The sequence below is a fragment of the Scyliorhinus canicula genome, chromosome 19, assembly GCF_902713615.1.
Source record: "Scyliorhinus canicula chromosome 19, sScyCan1.1, whole genome shotgun sequence".
Classification (NCBI taxonomy): Eukaryota; Metazoa; Chordata; class Chondrichthyes; order Carcharhiniformes; family Scyliorhinidae; genus Scyliorhinus; species Scyliorhinus canicula.
The window spans coordinates 106222349-106237322 of record NC_052164.1 but is presented as its reverse complement, the minus strand read 5'-3'; the positions used below and the strand labels follow the sequence as shown (position 1 = coordinate 106237322).

The following is a 14974-nucleotide window of genomic DNA, read 5'->3' as shown; positions in this document are numbered from 1 at the left end:
CAAAATTTTGTTTTCATTTTTCGTTAGGCAGCCCTTCGGCCGCCATCCCACATGCTATTTACATCCAGGAACATTCGGATGGTAAACTAGCAAAGCCTGCGAGACGGCTCGCAGGAGAAGGATTGTTAGGTGTATTCTGGTCTTCAAATTCGCTTTTGAAAAACAAAAAAATGAGGGGAGTCACAGGGTGTGACTTGGCCAGTCATTTTTAAAGGGTCAATCGGAATATAAAAGACAGATGGGATTTATCCTAGGATTCTCTGGGAAGCCAGGGAAGAGATTGCTGAGCCTTTGGCTTTGATTTTTAGGTCATCATTGGCTACAGGAATAGTGCCAGAGGACTGGAGGATAGCAAATGTGGTCCCTTTGTTCAAGAAGGGGAGTAGAGATAACCCCGGTAACTATAGGCCGGTGAGCCTAACGTCTGTGGTGGGTAAAGTCTTGGAGAGGATTATAAAAGATACAATTTATAATCATCTAGATAGGAATAATATGATTAGGGACAGTCAGCATGGTTTTGTGAAGGGTAGGTCATGCCTCACAAACCTTATCGAGTTCTTTGAGAAGGTGACTGAACAGGTAGACGAGGGTAGAGCAGTTGATGTGGTGTATATGGATTTCAGTAAAGCGTTTGATAAGGTTCCCCATGGTCGTCTATTGCAGAAAATACGGAGGCTGGGGATTGAGGGTGATTTAGAGATGTGGATCAGAAATTGGCTAGTTGAAAGAAGACAGAGTGGTAGTTGATGGGAAATGTTCAGAATGGAGTTCAGTTACGAGTGGCGTACCACAAGGATCTGTTCTGGGGCCGTTGCTGTTTGTCATTTTTATAAATGACCTAGAGGAGGGCGCAGAAGGATGGGTGAGTAAATTTGCAGACGACACTAAAGTCGGTGGAGTTGTAGACAGTGCGGAAGGATGTTGCAGGTTACAGAGGGACATAGATAAGCTGCAGAGCTGGGCTGAGAGGTGGCAAATGGAGTTTAATGTGGAGAAGTGTGAGGTGATTCACTTTGGAAAGAATAACAGAAATGCGGAATATTTGGCTAATGGTAAATTCTTGGTAGTGTGGATGAGCAGAGGGATCTCGGTGTCCATGTACATAGATCCCTGAAAGTTGCCACCCAGGTTGATAGGGTTGTGAAGAAGGCCTATGGTGTGTTGGCCTTTATTGGTAGAGGGATTGAGTTCCGGAGCCATGAGGTCATGTTGCAGTTGTACAAAACTCTAGTACGGCCGCATTTGGAGTATTGCGTACAGTTCTGGTCGCCTCATTATAGGAAGGACGTGGAAGCTTTGGAACGGGTGCAGAGGAGATTTACCAGGATGTTGCCTGGTATGGAGGGAAAATCTTATGAGGAAAGGCTGATGGACTTGAGGTTGTTTTCGTTAGAGAGAAGAAGGTTAAGAGGTGACTTAATAGAGGCATACAAAATGATCAGAGGGTTAGATAGGGTGGACAGCGAGAGCCTTCTCCCGCGGATGGAGGTGGCTAGCACGAGGGGACATAGCCTTAAATTCAGGGGTAATAGATATAGGACAGAGGTCAGAGGTGGGTTTTTTACGCAAAGAGTGGTGAGGCCGTGGAATGCCCTACCTGCAACAGTAGCGAACTCGCCAACATTGAGGGCATTTAAAAATTTATTGGATAAGCATATGGATGATAAGGGCATAGTGTAGGTTAGATGGCCTTTAGATTTTTTCCATGTCGGTGCAACATCGAGGGCCGAAGGGCCTGTACTGCGCTGTATCGTTCTATGTTCTATGTTCTAGATGCACTAACAGGTAAAGATCTTAAACTGTGTATTGACAGATACTGTGCTTGATCCCATAGCTTTCAAAGGAAGAGACAGGGATCGAAGCAAGGATTGTCCATACAGGAGGAAGAAAGAAGGAAAACCAAGATGAAGATGATGGAAGCTCACCTATTGTTGTTAACTGTTATATCTGTTTGTGTGGAAACAAGACACGTTTCCCCCACAACCCCCACCGTAAATGTTTCCCTTACAACCACTCCCCAGTGCTCAGCTCTGATCAGTGAGGTTCAGACCTGGTGCACAAAATTTATGACATGGTACTCCATGTCATACGTAATCGAATCACTACTGGTGATTGCGATCCTCGTTATCCTTGTACAGACCCTCAGGTTGAGGAAGTGGAAGAGGAGAGCCTCCCGTTCTTGCCCTTCCGTCTATGGAGTTCGATCTCCGATTTTCCGATTTCATCAATCCCCTCTGCCCCATGATGAATAAAGAACTGTGTAATGAATAAAAATTCGACCCTGTATTGTATTGTCCTATACTCGACTGCCGAGTTAGGAAATGTGATGTTGTGGTGTGAATGGTTAAGGTTTTAGAGTGTGAGGAAATGTTAAGTTAAGTTAAGGATAATTGTGATAGGTAGAGGTTCCCAGTTTATGGTAATGCATGTCCCCTTTGACATAGCGCCAAGTAGAATGTTAGGTAAAAAAAATTTCTTCCCATAGTTTAAGATAGAGTAGCCCAGGAACTGGCAAGAGGTCAGGGGACACAAAGAAGGCAACCCAGATGCACTCAAGGCGACGTACATTGTGATCCTTCACAATATTTTGATTGTGAGGATCACAAGGAGGGAATGTAGCCACCTAAAATGGACGCTGAGCTACAAAATAAGCCAAGCGCTAAGACTGCTGGGAAACAGACAGTTTAGCCAGAACAGCAGTCTGCAAAGAGAGCATTTTGCATTCTGCAAGTAGCAGAAACCAGTTTGGGCTCAGGTGAGAAGACCTTAGCTAGGTGCAAATGGCAAAACGCTTTGCATGCTAATGAGGCAATCAGACCTGAACACCCACACAATAGATACATTTGATTCTGAATGGACACATTTGAATCAAGACCCAGACATCGAGGCACCAGAAACCTCCAAACAAAAGGGCATAAGAAACGCCCCCCCCCATCACGGAGACCCCCTCGCATTGGGGAATTAAAACAGTATCGATGAGGAATTGACCCAATAGGTAAAGCCCGCCCAAGAAGAGGGAAGGACAATGGGATCCCTATAAAAGACAGGGACCTCGTGTTGTCCGGTCTGCTTTTCCGTGCTCCGGCTCTGACCAAGACCTTGAAGATCCAATCTGACTCCAGCCGTCGAGCACCAGCCGCCGAACCGTAAGTGCCAGTACGACGCTCGCTACGCGAACTAAGCCCGCTAGAACCCCCAGTGACCAGAACGCTTGCTGAAGGTTGCAGCCCAAGACCAGGACGAAGGCCTCGCTCCCTGACCTTGCCTGTTCCTGTTAGATAAGTATTCTGATTACTTTAGTTTAGTCATAGCTTAGTCTCTTAGTGTGTGCATGAATATTTATTATTACTGTATAATAAATATTATCGTTTGGACCTTACTAATCGGTGTATCGTCTTTATTACTTTGAACTTGACCTTGGAATACTCGTGACGTTGTCTATACGGCAACTGGCGACTCCTAAGCTGAATAAATACATAAGACAGAGCCTAGTGGTGTTAAGCACTTGGAAGTTAATACACCCCAATAAACGCGTTTTGCGCCCATAGCAAAACGTGCAACAACGGTACGTCATGGTCAGCGGGGTCCTGGATGGGGCACCAGTAGTACTAGTTAACGTGGACGACACAAGCTTCATCAAAAAGCAGATGGCAGAAATCCTTGACAAAGCGGGAAGAGATCGGGAGGAAAGGGCGGCTGGGCAGCAGCTGGTCGACTCCTTGCTGGAGGTGGACTGTAAATACTCCGAGGCCCCGACCGTAGAGCTCCTGGCAGAGAGGAAAGAGCTACAAAGGAACTTTGATCTGCTCTCCACCAGGAAAGCAGTGGACCAACTCCGCCAGGCACGTGGGACCCTATAGGAACACGGAGACAAAGACACACCATTTGAGAAAGCAGGCAGCCAGCAGAGAAATTGCACAAATCAGGGATACCAGATTAGAAACAGAACCAGAAAAAAAAATCAACAAAACCTTCAAGGCCTTCTACCAAGGGCCTTAGGGAAGTCCGGGATGAAACGGTTCCTTGATGGACTGGACATACCAGTTGTGGGGGGAGGGCAGAAAATGGGGCCTGGAAGCACCACTAGCACTGGGAGAGATCATGGACAGTATTAGCTCCATGCAGGCGGGGAAGGCGCAGGGACCAGACGGGATCCCGGCGGACTTCCACAAAAAATTTGCGACCGCTCTGGCCCCGCACCTGCGGAAGATGTTCACAGACTCGCTGGCTAAGGGCAAACTGCCACCCACCCTAGCACAGGCCTCAATCTCGCTGATGCCCAAGAAAGATAAAGACCCAGCAGCACTCCCAGCTCCATCCAAAAAACTCTCCAGCAGCCCGGTGGTGGTAGCCACCCTCCAGTCCTGGAACGAACTGCGGCAGCAATTTGGCCTAACCAAAATGTCAGACAAAGCTCCCATCTGCAACAACCACCTTGATTGACACCACCTTCAAAAAGTGGGGACAGGACGGAGGGACACAAAGTCAGGGACCGATATACGGACGGCAGGATCGCAACACTGGACAAACTGACAGAGAAATTCTAGTTAGCCTGGGGAAACGAGGTAAGGTACCTGCAACTCAAAAGCTTTCTACGAAAGGAGACAAGGACGTACCCACAACCGCCACAACAGACATTACTGGAAGAGTTACTGGACACAAGCATCCTAGATAAAGGGAACTGTAGCGACATGTATCACTGACTGGTAGAAAGGGCCGACACCATACTGGACGCAACAAGAAAGAAATGGCAGGAGGACCTGGGGATTGAAGTAGGGTGGGGACTCTGGAGTGAAGCACTGCATAGAGTCAACTCCACCTCCACGTGTGCAAGGCTCAGCGTCACACAACTAAAAGAGGTACATAGAGCACACTTAACAAAAACCAGTATGAGTCGGTTCTTCCCGGAGGTGGAGGATAGATGTGAGAGGTGCCAAGGAGGCCCAGCCAACCATGCCCACATGTTCTGGTCTTGCCCCAGACTTGCGGGGTACTGGACAGCCTTCTTTGAGGCAATGTGCAAAGTGCTGCGGATGAGGGTGGAGCCATGCCCGAAAGTGGTGGTCTTCGGGGTATCAGACCAGCCAGATCTATTCCTGGGGAGGAGGGTGGATGCCCTTGCCTTTGCCTCCCTGATCGCCCGCCGTAGAATCCTGTTTGGCTGGCGGTCAGCAGCACCACCCAAAGCTGCAGACTGGCTGCAACCTCCCAGAATCTTTCCAAATAGAGAAAATCAAATTAGTCATCCGAGGGTCAGACGACGGCTTCCACAGAACATGGGAGCCATTCATCCAATTGTTCCGGGACCTGTTTGTGGCCAACAAGCCAGAATTGCCAGGTAGCCAAGAGGGAGAAGAGACAGGGAACAATAGAGGAGAACCAGGGAGGTTGGGGGGGGAAATGATGGCCGGACGGACGGCACGGGAAACAACAACAAGCTAGGCATCTACAGGAACAGAGAAGAAGGAGATTCCAGGCGAAAGACGGGACGCACGGCTGAAGCGGAGGTGAGCGCGAGACGACAACGGCAGCGAAATTCGTCCGGGAGAAGCAAGTGACAACACCAACACCAGACCCATTTGAGTATTGCCCTCTGTAATTGTTTGCACACACACACACACACACACACACGAGCTGGTGCATAATACCTTACCAGTTACTTTATTTTATTTTTTATTTATTTTTTATTACTACTTTTTTTTGGTATGTTTGTGTATGCCCTTCTCTTCTATATATATTTTTCTGTGTACATAACGGTAAATATACTTTGTTCAAAAACCCAATAAAAAACATTTATTCAAAAAAACCTTGCTCCTCACACCTTACACCCATGCCCCCTAATAATTGACTCTTCCACCCTGGGAAAAAGCTTCTGACTATCCACTCTGTCCATGCCCCTCAATCTTGTCGACCTCTATCAGCTTGCCCCTCAACCTCTGTCATTCCAATGAAAACAACCAAGTTTCTCCAACCTCTCCTCAATGCTAATGCCCTCCATACCAGGCAACATCCTGGTAAATGTTTTCTGCACCCTCTCCAAAGCCTCCACATCCTCCTGGTAGTGTGGCGACCAGAATTGATCACTGTATTCCAAGTGTGACCAAACTAAGGTTCTGTAAGGTGCAGCATGACTTGCCAATTTTTATACTCAATGCCCCGTCCGATGAAGGCAAGCATGCCGTATCTCTTCTTCACTACCGTCTCCATCTGCGTTGCCACTTTCAGTGACCTGTGGACCTGTACACCAGATCCCTTTGCCTGTCAATACTCTTAAGGATTCTGCCATTTACTGTATATTTCCCATCTGTATTAGACCTTCCAAAATGTAATACCTCACATTTGTCCGGATTAAACTCTATCTGTCAATTGTACAACACGGTGCGTTATAGTGTGCACACTATTGCATATCTCAGTGTTATAGTGTGCACACTATTGCATATCTCAGTGTTATAGTGTGTACACTATCATACATCTCTCAAAGTTAGTGTGTACATTATTGTATATCTCACTGCGTGTGTGTACGCTATTGTATATCTGACTGTGCTATCGTGTGTACACCATTGTATATCTCACTGTATGTTATAGAATAGTGTACGCTATTGTATGTCTGTGTGTTATAGTGTGTACTATACAGAAAATGGAATGCATGCTCATGTCTCGCAGAAATGTTTTACAGGTCAGTGGTTTACTTACATTTAATTAATCGGACCACCTCCACATGATTCGAGTGAGTCACCAGTGATCCATTAACCTGCAGAAAAAAAACCTTTATTATAATCTCCACTATTTGCTGGAAAAAATTCTTGACTTGATTGTTATAGGAAAGGACAAGGATGGGCCTGAAATCAAAGTTCTATACTGGGGTAGGCCGACTTCAATCAGATCAGATATGATTTGGTCAGAGTGGACTGGGAGCAGACATTTTTAGCTAAATGTGTGATGGAACAGTGGGACGCATTCAAGAAGGAAATAGGGAGAATACAGTTGCAATGAAGAAAAAGGGTGGGCCCACAAATCCAGTGACCCCTGGATATCGAGGGATGTACAGCATTGGATACGGAGAAAAAAGGAAGCTTATGGCAGATATCGAGGGCTCAAAACAGCGGAAGACCTAAAGGCGTATAGAATGTGCAAGAGGAAAAGAAAGGAAATTAGGAGGGCAAAAAAGGGGACATGAAAGGATACTGGCAGGTAAAATAAAGGAAAATCCTAAGTTGTTTACAAGTACATTAAGGGTAAAAGGATAACTAGGGAAAGAGTAGGGCCCATTCAGGGGTAATTTGTGTGTGGAGCCGGAGGACGTAGGCAGGGTTCGAAATGAATACTTTGTGTCAGTGTTTACTCATGAGAGGGACGGTGTCAGTATAGAAATCAGGGAGAAGGACTGTGATAAAATTAAAGAGATTAACAGAGAGGAGATTCTGAGTTCTCTGGACGACTTAAAGGTAGACAAATCTCCAGAGCCGGATGAAATATATCCCAGGCTGTTGAGTGAGGTAAGGGAGGAAATAGCAGGGGTGCTAACAATAATTTGCAATTCCTCTCTGGCCACAGGAGGTGTTCTGGGGGACTGGACGATAGTCAATGTGTCGGGGGACTGGAGGATAGTCAATGTGCCGGGGGACTGGAGGATAGTCAATGTGCCGGGGGACTGGAGGATAGTCAATGTGCCGGGGGACTGGAGGATAGTCAATGTGCCGGGGGACTGGAGGATAGTCAATGTGCCGGGGGACTGGAGGCTAGTCAATTTGTTGGGGGACTGGAGGCTAGTCAATGTGTCGGGGGACTGGAGGATAGTCAATGTGCCGGGGGACTGGAGGATAGTCAATGTGTCGGGGGACTGGAGGATAGTCAATGTGTCGGGGGACTGGAGGATAGTCAATGTGCCGAGGGACTGGAGGATTGTCAATGTGCCGGGGGACTGGAGGATAGTCAATGTGCCGGGGGACTGGAGGATAGTCAATGTGCCGGGGGACTGGAGGATAGTCAATGTGCCGGGGGGACTGGAGGATAGTCAATGTGCCGGGGGACTGGAGGATAGTCAATGTGCCGGGGGACTGGAGGATAGTCAATGTGCCGGGGGACTGGAGGATAGTCAATGTGCCGGGGGACTGGAGGATAGTCAATGTGCCGGGGGACTGGAGGATAGTCAATGTGCCGGGGGACTGGAGGATAGTCAATGTGCCGGGGGACTGGAGGATAGTCACTGTGGCACCCTCATTCAAGAAACCAGGAAACTACAGGCCAGTCAGTCTAACCTCAGTGGTGGGAAAACTATTGGAAGCAATTCTGAGAGAATGAATTAATCTGCATGTCAAGGCAGGGATTAATCCAGAACAGTCAGCATGGTTTTGTTAAGGGAAGGTTATGTCTGACCACCTTGATTGAGCTTTTTGAAGAAGTGGCCAGGTGTGCAGATGAGGGCAATGCATTTGACGTAGTCTACTTGAACTTCAGCAAGGCTTTTGATGAGGTCCCACCTGGGAGACTGATAGCGAAGGTAAGAGCCCACGGGATCCAAGGAAATTTGGCAAATGGATCCAAAATTGGCTGAGTGGCAGGAAGCAGAGGGCGATGGTCGAGGGGTATTGCTCCTGACTGAAAGCCTGTGTCCAGTGGGATCCTGTAGGGATCAGTGTTGGGGCCCTCGCTGTTTGTGGTTTATATCAGTGATTTTGATATGAATGTAGGAGGGTTATCCGAGTTTGTGGATGATGCAAAAATTGGTGGGGTGGTAAATAGTGAGGAGGAAGCCTTCGATTACAGGATGCAGACGGGCTCGTCAGATGGGCTGATCAGTGGCAAATGGAATTCAATCCGGATAAGTACGAGGTGATGCAATTGGGCAGGACAAACAAGGCAAGGGAATACATGATAAACAGCAGGACCCTGGGAAGCACTGAGGATCAGAGGGGCCTTGGTGTGCATGAACACCCGTCCCTTAAGGCAGCAGAGCAGGTGGATACAGTGGTTAAGGAGGCATTTGGTATAATTGCCTTTATTAGCCGAGACACAGAGTTTAAGAGCAGGGAGGTTATGCTGGAACTGTACACAATGTTGGTTAGGCCACAGCGAGAGTATTGTGTGCAGTTCTGGAATCCACATTATAGGAGGGATGTGATAGCACTGGAAAGGGTGCACAGGAGATTTACCAGGATGTTTCCTGGGCTGGAGAGTTTTAGTTACGAAGAGAGATTGGATAGACTTGGATTGTTTTCCTTAGAGCAGAGGAGACAGAGGGGGGACATGATCGAGATGTATGGCGGCACGTGGCGCAGTGGTTACGGGCGCTGAGGACCTGGGTTCGAATTCCGGCCCTGGGTCACTGTCCGTGTGGAGTTTGTACATTCTCCCAGTGTCTGCATGGGTTTCACCCCCACAACCCAAAGATGTGCAGGTTAGGTGGATTGGCCATGCTAAATTGCCCCTTAATTGAAAAAAAAATAATTGGGTACTCTAAATTTATTTTTAAAAAGAAATGATTGAGAGGTATAAAATTATGAGGGGCATGGAGTAGACAGGATAGACAGGAACAAAAATGTCCACCTTGGTGGAGGGATCAGGGTGGGGGGGAAGGAGGGCAAAGATGGTGGGGGGGCCTTGTGCGGCACAGCGGTTAACACTGTTGGTTCACAGCTCCAGGATCCCAGGTTCGATTCTCAGCTTGGGTCACTGTCTGTGCGGAGTCTGCACGTTCTCCCTGTGTTTGGGTAGGTTTCCTCCGGGTGCTCCAGTTTCCTCCCACAGTCCAAAGATGTGCAGGTTAGGTGGATTGGACATTCTGAATTCTCCTTCTGTGAACCCGAACAAGCGGTGGAACGTGGTGACCAAGGGCTTTTCACAGTAACTTCATTGCAGTGTTAATGTAAGCCTACTTGTGAAATTAAAGATTATTATTACTATTAGAAATCGGGTGAAGGTGTGGGGGGGGGGGGGGGAGGGGGGGGGGGGAGTGAGGGCGAAGGTGGGTGAGTGAGATCAAAGAGGGAGGGTGAAGGGAGAGAGAGAGACGGAGACAGAGAAAGGGAGTGAGTAAGAGAGAGAAGGGATAAGGAGGAGTGAGGCTTCTAACTAAATTGAATGCAAGGCCCTGGTGTTTGATGTAGTCCAATAGTACATGAGGAGTTAAACTGATTATGTGGAGAGTTACTGCTCCTGAAATAAGGTGGACCAAATGTTTAAGAGAATAATAAGCAAGTGAATAATTACAGCAAGATATTGAAATGTGTCAATTGATGTGATGCGAAGACCGGCAGGCCTCACCTTAATGATTCTGTCGCCCTGCTGCACACCTGCGCGCACGGCTGCCCCATCTGTCAAACCAACACACCAGGAGTTAGGACAGCGCAAGTGCAAATCAAGTAGCAAACATTCTCTTTTTTAAAAAATAATTTTTATTGAAATATTTTGAAAAATGTATAACAGAACAATAATAATAACAATAATAAACACCCCCGGCACCCGTAACAACGCATATAACGAACCCCCCCCCACCCAATAAACAAAATAAATTAACAATAATTAAATTAACATAAACAATAACCCCTGAAACCCCCCCCCCCCGGTTGTTGCTGCTGCTGACCTAGTTCCTTATCGTTGAGTCAGAAAGTCGAGGAAAGGCTGCCACCGCCTAAAGAACCCTTGTACCGACCCTCTCAGGGCGAATTTGACCTTCTCCAGCTTAATGAAACCCGCCATGTCATTGATCCAGGCCTCCACGCTTGGGGGTCTCGCATCTTTCCATTGCAACAAGATCATCCGTCGGGCTACTAGGGACGCAAAGGCCAAAACACCGGCCTCTTTCGCCTCCTGCACTCCCGGCTCCATCCCAATCCCAAATATTGCGAGTCCCCAGCCTGGTTTGACCCTGGATCCTACCACCCGCGACACCGTCCTCGCTACCCCCTTCCAGAATTCTTCCAGTGCCGGGCATGTCCAAAACATATGGACATGGTTCGCTGGGCTCCCCGAACACCTGATGGACCTGTCCTCACCCCCAAAAAACCTGCTCATCCTCGTCCCGGACATATGAGCCCTGTGCAGTACCTTGAACTGGATGAGGCTAAGCCTCGCACATGAAGAGGAGGAGTTCACCCTCTCCAGGGCGTCCGCCCATGTCCCCTCCTCAATCTGTTTCCCCAGCTCCACTTCCCACTTAGCCTTCAGCTCCTCTACCGACACCTCTTCCACCTCCTGCATCACCTGGTAGATGTCAGACACCTTCCCATCCCTGACCCACACCCCCGAAAGCACCCTATCTCTTACCCCCCGTGGGGGCAGCAAAGGGAACCCCTCCACCTGCCGCCTAGCAAACGCCTTAACCTGAAGGTACCTGAACATATTCCCCGGGGGAGCTCAAACTTCTCCTCCAGCTCACCCAGGCTCGCAAACCTCCCGTCAATGAACTGGTCTCCCAACTTCCTTATGCCCGCCCTGTGCCACCCCAAGAACCCACCATCAATGTTCCCTGGGACAAACCGGTGGTTCCCCCGCAGCGGGGCCTCCACTGAGCCCCCCACTCCCCCCCTGTGTCGCCTCCACTGCCCCCAAATCTTGAGGGTAGCCGCCACCACCGGGCTCGTAGTGTACCTCGTTGGAGGGAGTGGCAACGGCGCCGTTACCAGTGCCTTCAGGCTCATGCCTCCACAGGACGCCATCTCCATCCGTTTCCATGCTGCCCCTTCCCTCCCCATCTATTACCCACTTAGGTACCATCGAGACGTTAGCCGCCCAATAGTACCCAGAGAGGTTGGGCAGTGCCAGCCCCCCTCTATCCCTGCCCTGCTCCAAAAAGACCCTCCTCACCCTCGGAGTCCCGTGCGCCCAAACAAATCCCATGATGCTGCCGTTCACCCTCCTAAAAAAGGCCCTCGGAATGAAAATGGGGAGGCACTGAAACAAAAACAAAAACCTCGGGAGCACCGTCATTTTCACGGACTGTACTCTACCCGCCAACGACAGCGACAGCATGTCCCACCTTTTAAATTCCTCCTCCATCTGCTCCACCAACCTAGTGAAATTAAGCTTATGCAAAGTCCCCCAACTCCTAGTCACCTGAACCCCCAGGTACCTAAAACTCCTCACTGCCCTTTTTAGCGGGAGCCTACCAATCCCCTCCTCCTGATCTCCCGGGTGTACAACAAACAGCTCGCTCTTGCCCAGGTTCAACTTGTAGTCCGAGAAACTCCAAAACTCAGCAAGAATCTCCATCACCTCCGGCATTCCCTCCAACGGGTCTGCTACGTACAGCAGCAAGTCATCTGCATAAAGCGACACTCGGTGCTCCTCCCCACCCCGCACCAGACCCCTCCACCTCCCTGACTCCCTGAGCGCCATGGCCAGAAGCTCAATTGCCAACGCAAAAAGCAAGGGGAACAGGGGGCACCCCTGCCTCGTCCCATGGTAGAGCCTGAAGTACTCGGACCTCCTCCCGTTTGTCACTACACTCGCCATCGGGGCCTCGTACAGCAACCTCACCCATTTAATACACCCCTCCCCAAACCCGAACCTCTCTAACACCTCCCACAAGTACCCCTACTCAACCCTATCAAAGGCCTTCTCCACACCCAATGACACCACAATCTCCGCCTCTCCTTCTGCCGCCGGCATCATTATCACATTTAGCAGCCTTCGCACGTTAGTGTTCAGCTCCCTCCCCTTCACAAAACCAGTCTGATCTTCATGTATCACCCCCGGCACACAGTCCTCTATTCTCGTGGCCAAGATCTTCGCCAGCAACTTGACGTCCACATTCAGCAGTGAAATTGGCCTATATGATCCACACTGCAAGGGGTCCTTATCCCGCTTCAGGATCAGGGAAATCAGCGCCCGTGACATCGTCGGGGGCAAAACACCCCCCTCCCATGCCTCGTTAAAGGTCTGAACCAACAGGGGGCCCAACAGGTCCGCATATTTCTTATAAAATTCAACCGGGAACCCATCTGGTCCCGGCGCCTTCCCCGACTGCATGCGGCCAATCCCTCTAACCAGCTCCTAAATCGATCGGCGTCCCCAGTCCCTCCACCTGCTCCTCCTGCACCCTTGGAAATCGCAGCCTGTCCAAAAAGCTCTCCATTCCGCCCCCCACCACCGGCGGCTCCAACCGGTACAGTTCCCTGTAGAAGTCCCCAAAGACCCCATTGACCTCTGCCCCCTGCCGCACCACATTCCCACCCATATCCTTCACTCCGCCAATCTCCCTAGCCGCGTCCCGCTTGCGAAGCTGATGCGCCAGCATCCTGCTCGCCTCCTCTCCATACTCGTAGACCGCTCCCTGCACCTTCCTTCACTGTGTCTCTGCCTTTCTGGTGGTCAATAAATCAAACTTGGCCTGCAGGCTACACCGCTCCCCCAGCAATCCCTCCTCCGGGGCCTCCGCATACCTCCTATCTACACTCAACAGCTCCCCAACCAGTCTCTCCCTCCTCTCCCTATGGGCTCGGATGGAAATCAGCTCCCCCCCAATCACTGCCTTCAGAGCCTCCCACACCATCCCCACCCAGACCTCCCCAGTATCATTGACCTCTAGGTACCTCTCGATACATCCCCGGACCCTCCTGCACACCTCCTCATCAGCCAACAACCCCATGTCCAGACGCCAAAGCGGGCGCTGGTCCCGCACCTCCCCCATCTCCAGATCCACCCAATGCGGAGCATGGTCCGAAATCGCTATAGCCGAATATTCGGCATCCTCCACCCTCGGGACCAGCCCCCTACTCAGGACAAAGAAATCAATGCGGGATTAAACCCTGTGCACGTGGGAGAAAAAATAAAAAGAGTACTCCCGAGCCCTCGGCCTCCCAAACCTCCAGGGATTCACCCCTCCCACCTGGTCCATAAACCCCCTCAACACCTTGGCTGCCGCCGACCTCCTGCCTGTCCTTGGACTAGAACGATCCAGTAGGGGATCCAGCACCGTATTGAAGTCCCCCCCCCCAATGATCAGGCCCTCCACCTCCAGGTCAGGAGTAGTAAACATTCTCAATCCTCATTCGTACTAAACCTGCTTCAGAAAATTGGTTTACTGAAATTTCCAAATGTAATTGTACAGATTAAGGGGGAAACATCTAAATTAGGCAGAGATTCACATTGCAATAACAACAGAGAAAATTTGATGAAGTGTGAAGTTAGAATTACCCTCTTTGACAGACTGGACAAACACAGGATTATCGCCACTGACCGTCAGGCCAAATCCATTCTCATCTCTCTGAATTATGACACAGCGTTGAACCAGGCCTGGGTAAAACGATAGAGGGAAAACAAGTGAACCATCTGAGCAACTTCCTGAAATATTCATACATCAAAGGAATGAAAGCCAGACTGTGGTAGGAGTGGGAGAGAGAGAGAGAGAGAGAGAGAGAGAATGAGAGCGAGAGAGTTAGCGAGCGAGCATGGCCCCCGAGAGAGCACGAGCAAGGGGGGGGGGGGGGGCATGAGAGAGCCAGAGAGCGAGGGGGTCGCAAGAGACCCACAGGCGAGGGGGGGGTCGCGAGACCGAGGGGGGAGGGGTGGGTCACGAGAGACCGAAGGGGGTTGCAAGAGGCTGAGGGGGGAGGGGGGGGGGCGGCAGTCAAGCGACTGAGGGAGAAGTTAGAATGCAGCAGATTGTGAGAAAAATCTGGAGAAAACTATTTTCACCAAATCCTCGCCACATTGTACATTAGTGGATGTCTATTTCCAACAGCAAAGATAATTACCCATTCCCCCTGTTCTTCACCATCCCCAGACCCTTCTCAGCAAATATTGGGCAGGTAACCTTTGTACCAAAATGGCTAAGTGAACAATAGCATAACTCACAATATGACATGGCCAACACCCGATTGCAGGTGTATTACAATCCCAGGCCAGACCCAACAGTGGCTGGGTGCTGTATCAAGATTCCAATATTTTTGTGCATTTTGTAAGACTGTAAAAAGAATACTTCCCTTCAGGAGTGACTGCACAAAGAAATCGGGATTTGGTATTTTAAAATAAA

The 14974-nt window shown here is 49.7% G+C and overlaps 1 protein-coding gene across 1 annotated transcript in view; it reads right to left on the bottom strand.

Annotated features, from left to right (window-relative positions):
* The window catches only part of LOC119954043 (rho guanine nucleotide exchange factor 12-like), a 95557-nt gene that overhangs the window by 32473 nt on the left and 48110 nt on the right, over positions 1-14974 (bottom strand). The window contains 4 exon segments of the mRNA XM_038778815.1: positions 4820-4850; positions 6690-6751; positions 10264-10313; positions 14137-14235. Of these exon segments, the coding sequence (XP_038634743.1) occupies positions 4820-4850; positions 6690-6751; positions 10264-10313; positions 14137-14235 (242 nt within the window).